Consider the following 20918-nt stretch of genomic DNA (forward strand, 5'->3'; position numbering starts at 1 on the left):
CTGAGCGTGCCTTCGTGCCTCACTTTCCATCTCTGTGGCAGGCTGGCCGGGGGGTGCCGGGACTGGCTCCCGAGTGGTCCCCGGCTCTGGGGCCACCTTCCAGGTTTCATGGCTTCACCCCTGTGTTGGTCTGATGAGCATTAATCTTTTGCAGGTTAAAGTGGCTTAAAGGTGTCAGCGTTTCATGATAAGCCTTGTATTTGGGACCTTGTAACTCAGAAATATGTCGTGTGGAACTGCTAGTTAGAAGTCAGATGCTGCCTGCTAAGTGGGTTTGTGTTTGGCAGGAATTGGGAAGCATCCAAAAAGGATTAATTCAAAATGTTGCCAAATCAGATAGGAAATAGTCATCTTCAGCGTGTAAAGTTTTACTTCCTGGAACTTCCTGGTGGTCCAGAGATTAAGACTCCACACTTCCAGTGCAGGGGGCATGGGTTCAATCCCTGGTTGGGAACTAAGATCCCACCTGCCAAGCAGTTTGGCCAAAACAAAAAACAAGCAAAAACAAATCATAAAATTTTACTTACTAAATATGTTTTTCAACTCTTAAGTGTCTCAATTTATTGCTATTAAGGCTTTTTTCCAAGAAGGGTAAATGGTTTTGATATTTGAGGTGGGGGGAAACACATTTAAAGCAGTGCATTGTCTGAAGGTGACTCTTAAAGTAACATTTTCCATTTTGGAAAGGTAGGTGGAAAGATGCCTCGTTTGCCTGTTTTATGATTAAAGCCAGAACAGAACACAAAAAGAGAAAAGTAGTTTTCCTTCTTGCCGTCCTCACCCAGTCAGCTTGGAGGACACCCCGCCTACGTGGCTCCCCTTGTTACTGCTCTGCTTCTCCTTGTGCCCTCACAGTATGCACTTTACAAAAAGATGACCCAGGCTGCCATCCTGATCCAGAGCAAATTCCGGAGTTACTACGAACAAAAAAAATTCCAGCAGAGCCGGCGCGCCGCTGTGCTGATCCAGAAGTTCTACCGGAGTTATAAGAAGTGTGGCAAGAGACGGCAGGCACGCCGGACAGCAGTCATTGTACAGCAGAAGCTCAGGTGGGTGAAGATCCGGCAGTAGCCAGGAGAACCCTGACTCGGGCAAAAGAGCAGCCCCTTGCAGATGTGCGGATCTGTCTGTACAGGGAGTGAAGCATCCTGCAGTGATTTCCTCCCAGAGCAGTCTAGAGGCTGTGTTACCGTAGAGTTACATTTGGGCCCTTTGCCCATTTTGGTCCATTTAGCTCCTTCTGTCTCTCTCCACCGCCCACCCAGTCATTCTGATGCCCCACCTAGTTTCAACTTGCATCAGAACCTGGAAGGACCACAGTTCCTACTCAGAAAGGTGGCACCCTAATATAGTCAACTGGGGCTGCCCAGGTGGCACTGTGGTAAAGAACCTACCTGCCAGTGCAGGAGACAAAAGAGATGTGGGTTTGATCCCTGGGTCAGAAAGATCTCCTGGAGTAGGAAATGACAACCCTCTCCAGTATTCTTGCCTGGAGAATCCCATGGACAGAGGAGCCTGGTGGGCTGCAGTCCAGGGTTCGCAAAGAGTTCGACACAACTGAGCACACAGTGCGCGGGCCACACACACACACACACAGTGTAGTTGTCTAAACTGTAGTATATCTACACCCAGGACCTTGGAAAAGTAAGTAGAGCTGAGCTATTCCATTTTGCAGAGAGTCATAAAGAGTTTTAGCACTGGAAAATATGATGACAAAAGTTTAGAAAACAATAGCCCGGGGACTTCCTTGGCTGTCCAGTAGTTAAAACGTCAACTTCCAGTGCAGGCGGGTGTGGGTTCAATTCCCTGGTGAGGAAGCTAAGATCTCACATGCCTTGCAGCCAAAAAAAAAAAGTAGAAGCAATAGGGGTAACCAATTCAATTTGTTGTTGTTCAGTCACTAAGTTGTATCCTACTCTTTGCGACCCCATCGACTGCAGCTCACCCGGCTCCTCTGTCTTTCACTATCTCTCAGAGTTTGCTCAGGTTCATGTCCATTGAGTTGGTGATGTTATCTATCTCATCCTCTGCTGCCCCTTTCTCCTTTTGCCTTCAATCTTTCCCAGCATCAGGGTCTTTTCCAGTGAGTCAGCTCTTCGGTTCTTTATTGAACAAATTCAATAAAGAGTTTAAAAATGGTCTACATCAAAAAAAAAAAAATTCTTAAAATAATAGCTGAAAGAGAGAATGAATGTCTAAACTGAGAAAGCCCAAACACAGACGAATGAATGTCTGTCTAATGCCGTTTTCAACAAATCGAGCTTATAAAGACTTGAGGAGTAGTGACAGGACATCTTATTTTTAGTCCTTCCGTTGTCTCCCTTTGAGTGGTGAAAGCATTTACACTCGCCTCCTTCCATCTCTCCCAGTGATGCCCAGACTCAAACCCTGAGATAGGCTTGTGCTGTTGGAGTTGCTGCATGAACTGTTGGGTTAAAAGTTCTCTCGCACCACTGACTTGCTTTCAGCTTTCACACACGAAACTTCACAGCACCATTCTTGTGACAGTAATTCATATTCTGGCTTTTTCAGGAGCAGTTTGCTAACCAAAAAGCAGGACCAGGCTGCTCGAAAAATAATGAGGTTTCTACGCCGTTGTCGCCACAGGTACATTCACCCTCATTTTGACATTTTCCTCATCTAGAAGAATGAAACCACCCGCATTGCTTTAACCACTCATAAACTCCTAGGTGAAGCTAACCGCCCCCTCACCCCACAAATAATCAGGCTAAAATGACACCAGGATAACAGAACTCTTTATCTAGGGACAGAGTCGTGAGAACACTGCTCTCTGTTCCAGATGATGCTGTGTGTGTATTGAATCATGGGGATTGTGCCAGTGTTTTTCTGTTTTGGTTCGAGGAGAGCTTAGCTGACTGGCTTTTCATTCCAGATCTTTCTTCAGCAGTGTGCTCTTCACTCTAAACCCTTACTGTGCTAATGTGTGTCCAAACAGAAAAGACAGAGAGTTTCTCTTCTGAAGGAAAGGATGGGAAACCACTAGTACCAAGTTTTCTGATGTAGTTTCCACTGAATAACTTGTGCCCTCTGCTGGTGGTGTCAGGGCTAACACCCTCCATCAACCGATCAATTCCCACTATTCTGTGATGGGGAACAGGAGAGATGGTTGGAAAGAAACTGGGCAGGAAAGGAAAGGCACCTTGAAATGGGAGGTGAATTTCCAACTAGAAGTGGGCTCTGATGACTCCAGCATCTTCCTGTGGAGCTAAACCTTTCTCCCTGTTTTCCCGAGTTTGAGATGCCTTGGTGAAGACTGGGTCCTTGACTCAGATTTCGGGGGCTGGTGAACCGCGCGTTTGTTTTCTTTACATGGGTTAATGTTCTGTCCTCACTTCTGTGACACTGGCCGTCTGAGCTGTGTTCAGACACCTCTCCACATGGTTTTGTTGTTTTTCTGTGCATCAGGAGCCATGCAGTTCACAGACCCAAACTTGAAAGCAAGCTCTTTAATGTCCGATTTCTTCCCATTTAATTGTACCCAGAGCCCAAGCTGTCTGGGTGTAGTGTGACTCCTCAGAGGTTTCACTTTAGTTTTTTTCCTCCTCAAATTGTCTGCTTGCTAACTTTGGCAATATTTTAACTCTGAAACTTACTAGGGGTTAACTGGCTACTTGTGTGCACTTTTACTTAAATTAACAAAATAATTCATTTATATGAACACGGAAGGGAAAGTGGACAGAGCTACACATGCACAGTAATAATTAAAAAGAACATTCTTTAGGATACATACGGTGCTCTCTAGCCAGGATTGCTGCCACGCACTTTTACCATATTCCTCTGCAGTGCATTTGCTCTCCACCTGCGATGATGAGTGTTCTCCCCATGATTAGCTAAGTGATGAGACATCCCATATCAGTGCTCTGAAATAGCAAGTCTTGTTAGAAAATGCAGATCAAAATATGGGGCAGGACCAGGACGTAATGAAATGAATTCTCCAGGCCTTACCAAAATCAGTCTCTTCCTTATTATTTAATCATACCTGCCTTAGAGGACTTGCAGCCAAATCGAGGAGTTGCTCTTCATCCTTTGGTGACAATACCAAGGCCTTCCCTGTGCCTTTTTCCATATGTGTTCACACTCTTCTCCCTTCTTCCTCTTCCTCCTGCAAAACAAAAAGCCTAGGAGGATTCTCCCCAGCACCACTGAGCCTGTGGTTAACACTCTCCCAGCAGATTTGATCTTTAAGAAAAACCCCCTCAGCATTGCTCTTCCTTAAGCCACACCAAACAAATATGTTCTCAAGGTGAATTCTCCTTGGTTCTTCTGTATCCTCAAACTTTGAAAATATGCATACGTAATGCCTCTTGGGCTTCCCAGGTGGCTCAGTGGTAAACAATCCTCCTGCCAATGCAGGAGACGCGGGTTCGATCTCTGGGTTGGGAAGATCCCCTGGAGGAGGAAATGGCTACCCACTCCAGTATTCGTGCCTGGAGAATCCCCTGGACAGAGGAGCCTCGTGGGCTACATGGGGTCGCAAAGACTAGGACACGACTGAGCTACTGAACAACCAATGCCTCCTTGGTGAATGTGAGCAAAGCTGTTCAATACAGTCCTATTTTCTTCTTCTTCTTTTTTTTTTTTGGCCACAACCTACTGTGTTTACATTGGGTGAACTGAGAGGGTAAGAACATAAATGCCCAAAAGTCTGCTTCACATAGGAGCCTGGGTGAAGGAATGGTTTCACTCATGTTTTTAAGAGTTCTCCTTTTTCAGACTGGTAGAGAAGCATTTCATGAGGATTTTGTCTTTCTTCAGCCTTTATTTTTACCAGGAATAACCTCATGAAGCTAACAAGAAGATTTGTTCTGAAGAGAGTATCAGATTCTGGGTCTGAATTTCTGTTCACTATTTGGGATTAAACAATGACCTCTCTTGGCTCTTTTTTTTTTACTTGCCGCTTGATATTCCAGATGTTAGAAAAAATGTGCAGGCAAATTGGAGTAACCTTTGTCTACTATGCATGGTCAGTATTCACTTTCCATGCCTGTATAGTCAATGAAGGAACTTGAAGAAATCCCGAAAATCCATCCTGGAAGTTTGAACTCACTTCCCCTAGAATAAGTGTCATCTCGTTGCTGTTCCATTCAGGTTATTGAATATTATCTTAAGAGAGACTATCATCTGTATTGTCCCTTAGAAGCGTTAAAACAGGAAATCTCCTATGATGACCTCTCAGAAAAGGTAGGTAGGAAGTGGCATCAGGAGTCAACAAGTGTCCCATTTCTTAATGATTTTGCCAAGTCATGTGACCTCAACAATTTTAGACCGAAAAATAAATTGGTGACTTTCCTACCTGCTCATTTCACATCTCCCACCACCACTCTCCTTTTCTTTCTTTCCAGAAAAAAAAGGAACTACTTTATAGTCTTTTTGTTGTTGTTGTTGAAATAAAGCTATTTATAAGATTTCTGTTGTGACCCTCACATGCTAATAGCTCTTTGGTGTTGTTTTACTGTCTAAAGCCCCCTGGTGGACCATAGGCTGTACAAAAGGGTGAGTGTAGCTGCCTGCTAGCCAGTTTATCTTTACCTTCCATTTTCAATATTTTGCTTTTTGCTTGCTTGCATGGGGCTGCAGCCTAGGTATGCCAGTAAAGTTTCACATCCATTTCAAATGAAATAAAATAAAAACTAACCCTGACTACTAACACTGTACTTTATACAACAGGAGAACAGTCACATACAGACATACAAAAATGCATGAGCAGGTGAAAGGCCCTGAAGCCACCACAGGGCATGCTAGCACTTGGTGGGAGAAGCCTTCCGTATGAAAAAGGTGGCTGGTAGGACAAGTTTAAATCTAAACAAGGCTGCACTAGAAGGAAACCTTAAGCAGGTGGTAATTGGTGATGAAAATAATCTGCTACATGAAATTCAACTACTTCTGTGTGGAAATTTCCAAAGCAAGAAGGCTTGCTAGGTGATACTGATGTTCTTCTTTTAACTCATCTGTTTCTTATTTAGAGTTACATAGTTTCATTTTCTAACTCTCCCTTTCCCTAGTGCTAGGAGGTAAGTCAGTCACCAGAGCCAAGTCAGTACCCAGAGCTGCACTTCCTGAACCAGCCCAGTACATTCATTATCCAAAAGTGAGTGAACCTGACTTCCAACATTTAATGACAGTGCTAAGAAAGACAGGGTGGTGTGAAGTATCTGAAAACTGTACATTCTATATTACGGTCCCGAGTGGATGTTCCAAGAAAATTTGTGTTTTAAAGAAATGAGAGCAGTAGTTCAGTGGACCGTGTGTCTGTGAGATTTTTAGAATCTGATGCTGATTTGTAAGTATGCAGACATGACTATAACAAGTCTTTGTTGTTATTGTTCAGTCGTTAAATCATGTCCAACTCTTTGTGATCCCATGAATTGCAGCATGCCAGGCTTCCCTGTCCTTTACTATCTCCTGGAGTTTGCTCAAACACAACTTAAGTTATAATAAAGGAAGTAGCGGGCAGAAAACTGTTTTTTAAAAGCCAGAAATTGAATTCACCAAAATCAGAGTTGAATTTAGGTTAACTAGACAACTTTTGTCCTAGAGATAGTCTTAAAATGCATTTAAAAATCTAACATGGTGGAAAAATAAAGTAAAATAAAACATGGCAGTTACCTCTATCAACTCAACTATATCCAACATCCTCCCTTCTTACCTTATGCTAACACTGTATTTAATCATTTACAAGATTTCTGAGAAAAGATCGTGCTTCAAAAATTCCCAAACTTCTAATGTCTCTGGAGAGGTTATTCCCCATATAACTACATTTTTGTTGATGCTAATATTTATTCATTATATTTTAATCCAAACATTAAAAGGCCTTTTAATTAAAAGGCCAGGTAATAAATGTCTGTTGCAATATAGCAGTTCCCCTTATCCATGGGGGACACATGCCACGACCCTGATGGATGCCTAGTGGATGGATAGTACCAGACCCTAAACATACATACGTATATATACTATGTTGTTGCCTATACTGACAGGCAGTTCACGTATACAGCATGGATGTGGTGGACAAAAGGGTGATTCACGTCCCAGGCAGGACCAGGTGGGGCAGTGTGAGATTTTATCACGCTACTCAGCACACAATTTAAAACTCATGAGTTGTTTATTTCTGGAGTTTTCCATTTAATATTTTCAGACCACAGTTGACCCGTGGGCAGCTAAAACCTTGGAAAGCAAAACCACGGATAAGGAGAGGACCACTGTATCTAGTTCTGCCATTGAAGCATGAGAACAGCCACAGACAGTCCCATCAGTGGATAGTCATGGCTGTATTCCAATAAAACTTTTATTTACACATATGTGCATTGGGCTGGATTTGGTCCACAGGCTGTAATTTGCTGACCTAGAGTGACAGGAGAGTTGAGTTTTTATACATTCTTCCTAAATCAAGATCCCAGGTGGCTCAGTGGTAAAGAATCTGCCTGGAGATTGAGACTTGGGTTCAGTTCCTGGGTCAGGAAGATCCCCTGGAAAAGGGAATGGCAACCCATTCCAGTATTCTTGCCTGGAGAGTCCCATGGACAGAGGAACCTGGCAGGCTATAGTCCATGGGGTCACGAAGAGTTGGACACAACTGAATAACTAATATATATATATATATATATATATATATATATTAGTTATTCCTGTAAAAAGTTGACACTGAAGGAGAAATTTATTTTAAAAAATGTAAAGCAGCTACATGCCATTGTAAATTTAACTAATCAGAGCTCTCTAGAATTAGGCAGTTGCTTACAGTTGAATTATTTTAGGTCCCGTGTGGTGGAGCCAGCTCAGAGATTTGAGCAGATTTCTCTGTGTTTGAAATACAAGAGAAAAATGGGACACAAATCTCCATTTCTCTCTTTTTCTATTCCCTCTCACTCGCTGCATACATAGATAATATCTCTTTCCATTAAAAAAAGAAATAAAAAAACTCCCAAGAGAACAGGTGCATGCCCTAGTATTCAATTTAATTATAAGTGGTAGTATCTTGCATGTTCTGTGCAGTTTATATAGTTCGCTGCAAGGATCCAACAGTTTAGTAAAAGCAGTTGCTTATGCACTTTTGAAGCTTGTTAGGGTCTGGTATGTTAATGATCCTTTTTAAGAGTACATTTTCTAGAAGTGCTTTTCCATGCCAACCGGAGTCCCCACCTTCATTTCCTGAACGCCTGCTGTGAGTTCCTAAAACTCCTCCTCATGCATGAAAACTTGGAATTTCATAACACCCCCATCCCTCTCAGTCTTAGGGGGCTGGAGAGAGAGGAACTCAGAAGCTTTCAGGTTCCCTCCAACATGGTTATTTTTCTCTAACGTATGAATTCCCAGGTGACTCAGTGGTAAAGAACCTGCCTGCAATGCAGGAGACGCAGGTTCAATCCCTGGGTCAGGAACATCCCCAGGAGAAGGAAATGGCGACCCACTCTAGTATTCTTGCCTGAGAAATCCCACGGACAGAAGAGCCTGGTGGGCTACAGTCCATAGGGTCACAAAAGAGTCGGACACGACTGAGCAACTAAACGACAACTTGAAACGGGGAACAGCTTATCTGTGTCTTGTCTAATTCCCAGTAGGATCTCGTGTCCTCTCTGTCCACTGGAGAAGTCAGGATGGCCCTTCTTCTAAGAGTCCCTGGGTTGAAGTGGCCCTTGGGAGGCAGGGCTTTCTCTGAGGAGGATTTATATTCCTGGAATTTATGTCAAAGAAGATAATATACTTACTGATGTATAAAGTATACCATAGTTAAGACATTTAAGGTTTATGTATTCAGAGATAATAATTTGAAAAGTGAAAGAATGAAATTTCATGGTATAGTGTGTATAAAAGGCAATTTGACCCCAACTCCTAAATTAATGAAGGAGAAAGATATATAAAGGGAAGTGATGTCAGCCATCAGAATTGGGAGCCAGTAGGCTAATTCCAGCAGCTGAGCAATCAGAAAATACCCATTCAAATTATCAGTCTTGGAGAAAGCTAAGAAAAAACACCAAATGGTCTTCGCCGAATCTAGCTCATTTTCACTTAAGTCTTTCCTCCAGACTTCTCCCGTAATTTATCCAGTAACTTAAAATGGAGTCATCCAAATCCTAATACCGTCAGAGGAATTTGTTTTGTCTTGGACACAATAACTATCTATTTGAGAAAGGATTAAACACAGACATTTGAGTCAACAGTTTTTATTTTCTTTAGTTCATTGAGGTGTGATACAACTTCAGTAAATGGCTGAAGGATTGCTAAGCTTAAAGAAATTTTTTAGTGCACAGGCTGAAAATAATTCTGCATTCCAGTTGGATTTTGAGTGTCTCAAACAGGGTGTTATTCAGTGTTACAGCAGAAAACCAGGATGCCTCAGATGAAAAAGAAAATAGAAAACAGCTGAATTACCTAACAGGTTTATTCTCAAGGTATTGAGACTAAAATAGAAATTGCCTTCGACAAATTTCTTCTTTCCCTGATGACATCAGATTTCTGCAAGAGAGCCTTAACCTGTTATAGTCCCTGCAGGTATTGTAAACAGCAGAACTCCCGGTATTGAAATAACCAATTTCTTATAAATTGCTGGCCTAGCTACCCATGTTCAATAAAAGTGGGTGAAACCATGCAACTGGAAGGAAAACAGCCCTGATTGGAGGAAGAAGAAATAACTTTCTGATCACAAATTTTTAAACAACAGGTTTTCTATTTCACAGCTGGGTTTCCAAACACTTAACCAGATACTGCTAGTTATCTTGGTAAGTAGCATTGACAGCACAGATTCTTGAGAGCAGAGTCAAGCCAAATATCTGCAGTGGGTCACTAGCAAGTTCTGCAGGTTACACATAGACTTTGTGTGTGGTTCTCTCCACTTTCATCCAAAGGGAAGCTCTCTAACAATGCCTGTGAGTGAGCTGTTTAATTGAGGAAAGTAACAGTGTCTGTCAGCAACTCGGATGTCACACTTCTCTAGTTAAACGTGACGTTAGGTGAATTTCCAAGTGGCCCAGTCGGCTTAGGGAAGAGTGAGAGATGAAGGTGGGATGTGTCATCTCATTAAAATCTCCAAAGTAATTCTGTCTTACTTGCCTCTTTTAGGAAATGAATCTTTTGGGAACACAGTGGTGTGTATTACACTGCAGACAACATGCTCTGTGTTGTTCTTATTGGGCCTCTCTGTCTTTTTCATTTTGCAATCCAAATGAGGTATCCGGAAAATGGCGAGACCTCTCTTTTCCTAACCCCCCCCACGAGCTATTGCAGCTCTCAGAACAACAGGTAACTAAGCAGAAAGCCGCCTCTGGCTGCCCTGTACATTTCTGATGTCCAGCATTGCAAGAATATACCTGCCAAGATCCACTGACTCATGACACATTTCCCTGGCTGAGCATCACCAAGTAGATGTAATGAAGCCGCTTTGCCTTATGCTTTACCCATGGAGCCATTGTTTGCTACGAGTTTCTTAAGCAGGCCTACTTCATTTATCCATAAATGATCATGGGACGTCTGATGGACAGAAACCCCGTGGGCTTCTGCTGGCTTTCAGTGCTGTTGCTTTTCTTTTCAGTGCATTACAGTGCAACGCGGTTTGGGTTGAGACTGAAGCAATCTCCTAAAGTGATTATTTTCAGCCTAGAATGCTTGGGGGGTAATCTCAGGGTTGTCTTTAATTTTAATAGCTGGATGGTCACAGACCAAAGTCTTACTCTTCTGATTACTATATAAGTCCAAGCCAGTAACACGAGGACCATTTCCCAAGTTATGGGTGCAAAGTTCAGATGCGTGGTCCTGGCAGCTCTCCTTAGACTAGCAATCTCCTTGTACCTGCAGAAGCTACAGTTTCTTTCTGTATGGTTGTCTTCCCAATCTCAAGGAAGACTGCTTTGCCTGTCTTCCATGCAAGGGAATTCACAAGTAAGTGTAATTATCACAGGCCTTGTTTTTTTAACATGGACATTATTAGATTCATTTCTTTCCTCAACCTGAATGAGTCTAACACTTGTAATTCTTTAAGAGAATGCAAAATTTAGTAACCCTTAGTTGAGTTTGTGTAACATAATGTAACCAAAGGTTATTGGACATCTCTATTCTCAGTTCTATAGATGTGGTGACTTGGACATCTGTATTCTCAGTTCTGTGTTTGTGGTGACTTGGACATCTGTATTCTCAATTCTGTATGTGATGACTTGGGCATCTGTATTCTCAGTTCTGTGTTTGTGGTGACTTGGACATCTGTATTCTCAATTCTGTATGTGATGACTTGAACATCTGTATTGTCAATTCTGTAGACATGATGACTTGGACATCTGTATTGTCAGTTCTGTAGATGTGATGATTTGGACATCTGTATCGTCAGTTCTATAGACGTGATGACTTGGACATCTGTATTCTTAGTTCTGTAGACGTGATGACTTGGGCATCTATATTCTCAGTTCTTTATGTGATGACTTAGACATCTGTAGTCTCAGTTCTGTAGATGGGGTGACTTGGACATCTGTATTCTCAGTTCTGTAGACGTGATGACCTGAACATCTGTATTGTCAGTTCTGTAAACATGATGACTTGGGCATCTGTATTCTCAGTTCTGTAGATGGGATAACTTGAACATCTGTATTCTCAGTTCTGTAGACATGATGACTTGAACATCTCTATTGTCAGTTCGGTAGACATGATGACTTGGACATCTGTATTCTTAGTTCTTTATGTGATGATTTGGACATCTGAATTCTCATTTATGTAGATGTGGTGACTTGGACATCTGTATTCTCAGTTCTGTAGATGTGGTGACTTGGACATCTGTATTCTCAGTTCTGCAGATGGGGTGACTTGGACATCTGTATTCTCAGTTCTGTAGATGGGATGATTTGGGCATCTGTTTTCTCGGTTCTATAAATGTGGCAAATCTGTATTCTTAGTTCTGTAGATGTGATGACTACAGTTACTGAAATTTCAAGTATATTTCCAATTTCAAAAATTCTGCTCTACATTTGCCAAGTTTTCACACTGAAAAGAAGCTCACAATATAGGCAGGATCAATGAAACTAGCTCCATCAATTGATTTTGGTTTTAGTCTTATAAAAATGATCTTTCCCCCTCCACTGAATTTTTCAGTTGTTCTTTAATGTCATGTGACTACAATATTTGTAAGACACAGTGGTTGTAACTGATGGATAGAAAAATATGTTTTTTTTTATAAAATGACAAGCAGAGATCATTATTATGAAGGAAACACATACTCATTGTAGTACATTCTGGAAATACAAATAAACAAGGGAAATCACCCAGAGATAATAATTGTTAAACTTTTATTGTACATCCTTTTCATGGTAGAAGTATTTTCAATTAACCTGTGCCTTTTAGTTCACATCTTACATGAGTGAGACAAGGCAGACACAAATTTCTGTGACTATTTGAAATACTCTGGTTTGAAACATCTAACTCTTAGAATTTATTAACAGAAATTCTCATATCAGAAGTTGTTCTCATTCACTTCAGTGAATATAAGTGTTTTCTGGGTTTTTTGGGAGGCAGCCTAACATTCAAACATACTTTATCCAATTGACGTGTGATTTAAAGCAAAACAAAAAATTAGGCACTGCTGTCTTACCCTAATAACCTACCCTTGAGTCACATAAACCTCCATTTATGATCTCAGTAGAGCAGACTGTAAAAGCCACTTCCAGTGGTATGTTAGCAATCAACATGCTCAGGAAATTGGGGAATGAGGCTAACAGTCTCAGCTGCCCTGATTCTTAGACCTATTCCTTTCATGTTTCAGATCTGCTTCAGATCCATGTGTACGTTTTTATGTGGAGCTATTTTTTCACTCTAAAACACTGTAATAAAATCAACACATGGTTTTATAAAGGATGGCATCTTAGAATTGAGAAAAGGAATTGTCATCAGTTTCAACAATGTACTCACCTCAGGCCACAGGAAATTTCTAAATGCATGTTTTCTGTACATACTTTTGGAAAAGACAAATAAGAATTGGGTTTAAAAATTTCTTTTTTGTTGCTGTTGCCCTGAGATACTGTTCGAGGCATCAGAGTGGAGTGAAGCCAGATAAACCTGGCTTCAAATCGCCCTTCTTCCACTTGTTAGCCTTCTCTCCTTTCATACAACACTCATTCTGCCATTTGTTAACTATTATAGATAATTTTGGGCAGGCTGCTCAATTCTGCAAGTCTCAGGTTCTCCATTTACAAATTGGAGTAAGATGGTGAGGTTGTGAGGACTAAATAAGGTAACACACACTAAAGAACCCATCAAACTACTGGAATGTGCATTCTCTTCCTTTTTTGATAATTTCTCCTTTAACAACTTCCTTTTAAAAAATGCCTATGCCATTTAATTCATTTTGATGTTTTGTATTTATAATGCAAGCAGATTGTGAAAACTGTACCATGAACAAAAAAAAACCTAAATTCTCCACTGGAATTCAGTAGTTCAGAAAGCCTAGAAAATGGATCTGGAAATAGGAATGTCTCATTTTTCCTAAGTTGATAATTGTGGTCATTCTGTGTGTAGACATGCAACTCTCTTTAACTTAATGGTGTGTGAAGCCAGCACTAGTGTTATACCACCATATTTACAGAGTAGCTTTAAAACCTTAGTTGACATTTTAATTAGCTCAGAAAGAAACTAGCAAAAAAAAAAAAAAAAAGCCACAGAAACAAATGTGACCATTTTAACTTAAAAAACTTTGCAGTATACCTACATGACCAACTGATTACAGATTTTTGGAATGAACATTTGTTATAAAATATTTCTGGTCTATAATTCACATTCCTTTTTAGTTCATCCCAGTGATGGACTTAAGATTTGTAAAGCGGGACTTCCCTGGTGGTCCAGTGACGAAGGACCCGAGCCTGACTCTGCACTTCCATTGCAGGGAACCTTGGTTCGATCCCTGGTCAGGAAGCCTAGATCCCATATGCTGTGCGGCATGGCCAAAAAATAAAAATATAAAAATAAAAACTTGAAGACTTTACTAAAAAAAAAAAAAAAACATTTGTAGAGCCTTCCTGTTCCCACTAGAGAAATTGTGAATGGAGATCTTTGTGTTTATGCTCTCAGGTTTTGAGTTCAGAGGTCTTTAAATCCTAGAAGTCTCACCAGTGATGGAGTCTCTGTTGCACATTTGTGAATGAGTCCTGTGCTAGTGCAGAAGTCAGGTGTCGTATCTGAAGTAGCATGCACATTTTGCGGTAATTCGGCAAGGAGGTCTGCACAAGTACGAGTACATTGCATGCCCAGAAGGAAAGGTGGCATCGGTGCATGCCTTGCATTCTTCCAGCCAGACGATTGTTAGTATAGATATTGCATGTTTAAAAATTGAACACAGAATATGGCATGTTTCAATTTTTAAAAAGCCATTTATTTATCAAGTATGCATGTCCAAAACTAGGGACTTATAATGATGTGCATTTTTGTACTGCAGTATGACCCAGAGTACCCCCAAATTTAATAATCCATAATATACTTAATCATAAAGTTCAAATGATACCTGGATGCAGTTGTGAATATAGCAGGGTATTCTAAGTGTACCTGTTAAGAAAGAAGGCTTTCATAGTTTCGAAGATACACTGAGCAATCTGGGCTTGGTATATTTAGTAAATAAATCAGACAAAGAAGTACGTTTTCAAACATCATAATTCTTTTTGGTGATGATAAAATGACAAAGCTTTTTTTCTGAAAGAGAGCATCTTCTCTTTGAAGAGACCATATCAACTTGACAGAATACTCAGAAATGATTCTGCCTGGAGGTGGTAAATATAATTTTCTTCAATCACTATTATAGCACACATGCCATTTCATTGAATGCCAACCTCAATAGAGCCATAACTTATTACTGGTTTTTCAAAATGTTTTCTTCTACTTAAGCATTCTCTAGAAAGGAAACTAGCAGTCGCCTTGAAATAAAATTTAAACTTACCCATATAACTTAAGGTAACAGGAGAGGCCATTCTCTTAGAGAATGAGAAAACAGTATTTGGGAATTAGCTCTGTACAGGACCATATTGGGAAAACAAATCAGATTTTTTTTTCTTGTTATACTATTGAGGTAGAGTGTATGTGTCTAGAGAAACTGCCACTTCTGCGTGGCTAAGATCATCCTCTCACACCCATTTTTAGTAAACAAATGTTACCACAAGGCATGCAGTGCTGCAAACGATCTGTGACTTAACACAGCACACATTGACTTCAGAAGTTAGACCCTAAAGTTACACTTGCCTTTGACCAATCCAGTAGTTAGGCAAGCTCTTAGTTATCTGACAATAAAGAGAAATATATTCTTTAGCTTAGAACCTCTTTCCCAGGTCCCCATTTGCATCAGGGGGCCATATTCATTCAAAAGCCAAGGCAAATTTTAATATTAAAAAATTTCAACTGAAAGCAGTCAACAAATAATTTGCTGTGAACTTTCCCTGACTCTATTTATAGCAATTTAAATTTGTTTACCACAACACATTTGATAAACAGAATGAAGTACCTTATTGGTATTGCACCCTGGTGCTGTCTACCCAGGGGCATGGGGGGAAGTGACCCAAACATCTTTTAAAGCTACAATATGGAATGGGAGGAAAGTAAGCAATTCTGAAAATCAGAAAGACTGAACAATACCTGGGCAAAATCAGAGTTGTGCAGGGGAGCCCAACAGGTTCAAGATAGCTCAGGATCTTGTGTCTGTGAGCAAAGCAAGAACTGGTGCCCTAGGTATATCAAAAGCTAATGAACAAATGTGTGTGCAGTCACCCTAGCTTGCACCCTGTGGAATCACAGGGCATTCGTGGGGGTCGACCAGGCTAAAAAGAAAGTTATTTGACCAATTAACTTTTTCTAGAAGGAGCACGTTATTGTTAGTCTTGATTTAATGCTTTCAACTTTGCTTTTGCTTTGTGTTTAGAGCTCTTGATATAGAGGAGAGTTTCAGGAAGGCTGCAGTCTTCCTCTTGAATATTTTCCCCAGCGATTTCACAGGAGTTTCCTTAGCCATCAATCCTCAGAAGGGTTTTTGTCTTGGCTTTTCACTTCCTGGGGAAATGGCCACACCCTTTCCTTTATCTGGTAACAGTTTCACTCTATAGTTATCACCTGGTATTTTGTTTTGTTTCTCTTCCAGAGTGAAAGAATTGAAAAAGGCCAAGGAACTTGAAGACATACAACAGCATCCCTTAGCAATGTGACACTGCTTTTCAGACTGTTTTCATTTCTGTTTTTAGCAGAGACATGCAACAACACGCACGCACACACACACACACACACATACACACACATAATCCCTCTGCAGTTTTGGGGAGATCAGCTGCAGGATTTTAACAGGAATGTTTTGGTCATTGCATTTGCACTTTCATGGACAACTTTTAATTTGATCAGCAAGACATCTTGGAACTCAATCTTCTGTTGGATCATGGGCAAACAAGACACCACGAGGAATCGAAAGAGGCTTTCCTCCTCTTAGGAAGAAGCCGTCTTCCTTCTCACATAGGGCTGTATTCAAACATCGTGTGGAACTGTACAAATATTTATACCAAAAATATAGATAAGAAAAGGTGAGGATGCACTAGCAACGAAGAGAATGCTGTTCCTGCACCTGTCGGTTATTTCCAAGAAGCTGAATTTTTGGGATTGATTCTCAGTGGAGGGCTTAGATCATACAAATCTTTATTGGGTCCGTGTGTTCTCATTTCCTTCACTGTGTTTATTTGATCTTAATTTGTTTGTTTGCGTTTCAATCTCTACAGCACACTTAATGCAACTTTTAAAAATCTGCAGGTTTTTAGTGTTTTGTGGAAGTTTGCAGAGGGGGCGGGTATGTGGTACACGGGTAATGCATGGGAAGTGACGAGGAACAGCGTACAGAGTTTAAATTTATTTTCTTGTCCCCACCACCTCCCAAGAACCTGCGAGGAGAGTCATCATCTTATCCCTTTTCTCATGTTCAGCACTTTAATTTTTTTGCCTTACTTTCTTGTGCAATGAGAATTACTTAGAGAGTTGGTAAAGCATGTAGCTTTTTTTAGTAGCCTTGGAAACTGTAGTCATTCTAAGGAATCATGAACCTTGCCTGGACATTTGCCACCTAAAAGATCAGTGTGGTGCTGCGTTCTGGCCAGTAAATTCCATATTTTAGGCTATATCTCATCCAACCTGAGCAGTTTCTGTGTATATATAGAAGGTAGAAATGGAAAGTGAGAAAATATTTGAAAGGGATTATATTAATTGCTAAATATTTTATTCACAAAGGTCAATAACATGGCAAGATAAAATTATTTGTATAGTTTGAATGAGCGAGAAAAAAATGTGGATGTATTGTTTGTATATATTGTATATATTAAAACAAAGAGATATGTGCATGAAATCAAGAAAAAAGAAATGAAAAAAGCAAAGCATTAGTGGCTATGGTCTGTAAAATGAAAAAAAAACTTTATTTCACTATAAGAGTACTTTATTTTAAATGTTCTTTAGAAGAACATTTTGCTAAAGCATGACTAAACTGCAAAAAAAAAAAAGAGCTACTGTATTAAGACTTAGGAAAAAAAGGCAGAGTAACATTACTTAAAAAAGGATATGTTTACATTTAATTTTGGCTACCAGGAGTTTATTTTATTTAAAAGATTTTTTTGCCAATGGTGCCAAGTAATGTGAATGCTGATATCGCTTAAGAAAATTAAGTTACTTTTGCTAAACAGATAATCATTAAGATGAATCAGTATATAGCTTAACACCATCCACTCACTCCAACAAAGAACACTTAGAACGGTCAAAACATGACAAAAGAAATAGGATGAAAAATAGAAAAATATCTCACGTTTTCATATCTCCTGCTGGAAATCAGAATATGTAATAAAAATTGCACACAAAATAACTACAAATTAAAAGGATGCAAACTGGTCTTGTAGGAATGTCATGGTATATTACTATTTCCACATAATGAGGAGCCAAAGAAATCTGATGCTTTTTAACAATTCAACTACTAATGTTAAATTGAGAGAATCAAGTTCGCACTTGCTGATGCCAGTTTAAAATTCCCAGGTTAAGTTTCAGGATCAGTTGGTGTAAAGCTGAAAGAATAGTTTTGGTGTTTTTTTTTCCTTGGTTCTGGCTGCCAACTGTAAGTGAAAACTCAAGGCTTGTTGTGAAGCCTAAAAATATTCACAAATCAGCTTTTAAACTGGTATCTTAGAAGGAAGGTAGATACAAAAAGATTGTGGTAACAACTGGGGTCAGTGCTCTTGGTGCCTTTTCTATAATTGTACTTGTTTTTTAATTACTTCCTTTCACTGCCAACCTTGAATTACTGTACAGTATATGTCTTACTGCTTGTGATCAGCTTTGACAATGGTGACAGCCCCACAACTAGCAGCCACCTGTACATTTGTAAACTGACCTGACTCAATTTTGTTTTTAAATGTGTGGGTTTTGTTGCAACTGTTGCAGTTCCCCCAAATACCCATTATTTTCCCACAATTTGACCTACAGGAGGACACTGAGTAATTTACAAACACACAATTACATTCATAAATGGGAAGAGAATGTGAAAGCCAGCTCTTTCAGAATATCCTTTAGTAATACTGAATTTAGGTACATTTATTCCATTACGGTACAAATAGCCAATCTTTTGACAGGAGTAATGACCTCAGTGGATTTGCTTTAACCCTCACTTTTTTTTTTTTAAATGTCTCACATGCTACATTATTAGCTGAGTAAGCTAGATAATCTGGAAGATAAAAGACTGACATAGAGTTAGGAGCGTTCTTTCGGAGAGGACAGAAGTAGGTTCAAAACCTACCAGTGTCATCTACCAGTACAACTGTGAATCCCAGGTGAGGTACAAATGCACTTCCACTGAAATGAAACATTTTTGATCGCTTTTTCTTGGTTGTGAATCTTAATTTTGAATATAAGATGATAGGTAAGCGCAGCTTTCTTGGATAATCTGAATTCCCAAGTGCCAGGAGTAGGATTTCATTATAAAATTAATAGCTAATCTTATTCTGTCTCCTGATGATTTAATTGCTACACTTGTTACCCATTTGAAATCAGCTGTACTGTGTGAACGAAATCGAGACAATAACTCGAACCCCTCTCTGGCTGCACGGTCGCTTATGGCAGTTCCACACAGTAGTTGGCGCCCAATGGGGGGTCCCTGAGACTTGCATGTAAAACTAGTCTAGATGTCTTCTTTTTTGTAAGTTTTATTTTTGTAATTGTGCATGTAAAGCATCATTGAATCAATGGATCTGTTGAAGAACTCAGCTGCTGGAAACCATGCAAAATGTTTTGAATTGCCCTTAAAATATGGAAAATGTTTTCTGAATGCTTTATATTCTTTCTGCTGTAAATTAAAAATGAAGAAAATTTCCCCATACTATGTGTGTGTTGCTTTAACTTCACCTAATACTGAAATCCAAGGTGATCAGCAGGTTTTAAACCTTACAAAATCATTTCAAATAGTTCCTTCTATCTTGATGCAGTGTTTTGACATGGAATGCTACATAGTTTCAGATCTGTCCAGGAAAGAGAACATTTCTTAATAGAGCCACTGTTCCTAGAACACTTGCTTGTCCACTACTGGATTCAAGGAGGATTTCAAAGAGCTTTAGATTATGTGTATATTACATCTATCAATATTCACTGTGCTTGTGTTATTGATACCTTCTCAGGCACCTGTCAGCCTAAGTGTACTTATGGGAAAGATAAAAACACGGATCGAAATTCATCTTTTCAGTTAAAACCCTCTGACGTTTTTAAAAATGCACTTTTCAGCTGACTACTAAGCCCAGCCTTCTTTTCCGGAACCCTGGCATCAGTCTCCTTCCCTTTCACTGCAGAAACGCAACTCCCTGGTGGTCCCTCTTCCCTCTAAACCATTCTAGAGCTGCTGTTAGACAAGTCTTGCACGACAGATCTCCCAGTTTCGTGATGCCTCAGTGATTTCTAGAGCACACTGCACTGAAATGACACTTTCCTTTCTTGTTATATTTTCACTCTCCACTCAGTCTGATTTTCATCTGTGCCCCAACCTGCACCCCCTGGCTGGTCTGTTCAAACCGTGTCCAGGTCCACTGTTTTCTTTGTTCATATGTTTTGTTCCTCCCATGCCTGGAAAGTTCTCCTGTTAGCTACTTAACCCAATCCGAATTTCACCTCTGTGACACTCTCTTTATTCTAATATTCACCAATATCCTTTTTTAAATCCCATTTAGAGTTGGAAAAGACAGTTTGATGTTATTTTTTTCATTTCTCATCTACTCTGCCAGTTGACCTACTGGTGTTCTGTTTATTTAACGCTCGAGTTGCCTTTGTTGGTGGGAACGCTTTTAGTACAACTGAAATTCCTTGCACAGTAAATCACTACATTCAGATTTGTGCCTCAGCCTCAACCAGAAATTCACAAGTTGAGGACCTGTTCTGTGCTTGGTGTCCCGAAATACAGAAAGGTAGAAAGTACAGTCCCTGATATCAAGATTTCCATGAAGAGATTATATTAATAATAAGGTCTGTGCAATGACAGATATGTGTCACAAATGAACACACGAAAAGGAAACCTAACCCAATCAACGCCTGTAACAAATACTACGAATGAACCTCCCCTCCCATTTTAACAAGTTTCTTGCGAAAATGTGGTGTCTCCAGGACCACTGGATTAATGTGGAACTTGAAGCAGAAGCCCAAGGGCTGTCTCCAGTGCCGTCACGGTCAGAGGAATAACTCACGCGCCCAGAATAACGTAAAACGCCCTCACCCTCATTTATCTCCGCGGTGCCTTTTCACGTGCCCCATGTCAGCACTGGCGCGGGCAGCGACAGCCCGCAGTCGCCCAGCAACCGGCCGCAGCACTCGGTGGGGGGGGCCGACACACCCCGCCCCTTTCCGGCGCGACCCTCGCGGCCTCGCGCACCTCTCCCTCCCCGTCAGCTCCTCCCGGTGACGTCATC

At 40.4% G+C, this 20918-nt stretch overlaps 1 protein-coding gene and 1 long non-coding RNA gene across 10 annotated transcripts in view; one reads left to right on the forward strand and one right to left on the reverse strand.

The window, feature by feature from the left end:
• CAMTA1 (calmodulin binding transcription activator 1) overlaps positions 1-19348 on the forward strand; it is a 975729-nt gene extending 956381 nt beyond the window's left edge. For all 9 annotated transcript variants that reach the window (XM_081490412.1, XM_081490413.1, XM_081490414.1 and 6 more), the window contains 3 exons: positions 856-1049; positions 2533-2607; positions 16100-19348. In XM_081490412.1, the coding sequence (XP_081346538.1) occupies positions 856-1049; positions 2533-2607; positions 16100-16163 (333 nt within the window). In that variant the 3' untranslated portion in view covers positions 16164-19348. The remainder of the gene's footprint in view (positions 1-855; positions 1050-2532; positions 2608-16099) is intronic.
• Positions 518-20918, reverse strand: LOC145506271 (uncharacterized). Its single transcript, XR_014053679.1, has 3 exons — positions 20726-20918; positions 4001-4123; positions 518-3851 (listed from the first exon to the last, which is right to left on the reverse strand). It is a non-coding gene; the product is annotated as an uncharacterized LOC145506271 (long non-coding RNA).

Source organism: Giraffa tippelskirchi, chromosome 5 (genome assembly GCF_054371585.1).
Source record: "Giraffa tippelskirchi isolate mGirTip1 chromosome 5, T2T-mGirTip1v1.2.pri, whole genome shotgun sequence".
Taxonomy (NCBI): Eukaryota; Metazoa; Chordata; class Mammalia; order Artiodactyla; family Giraffidae; genus Giraffa; species Giraffa tippelskirchi.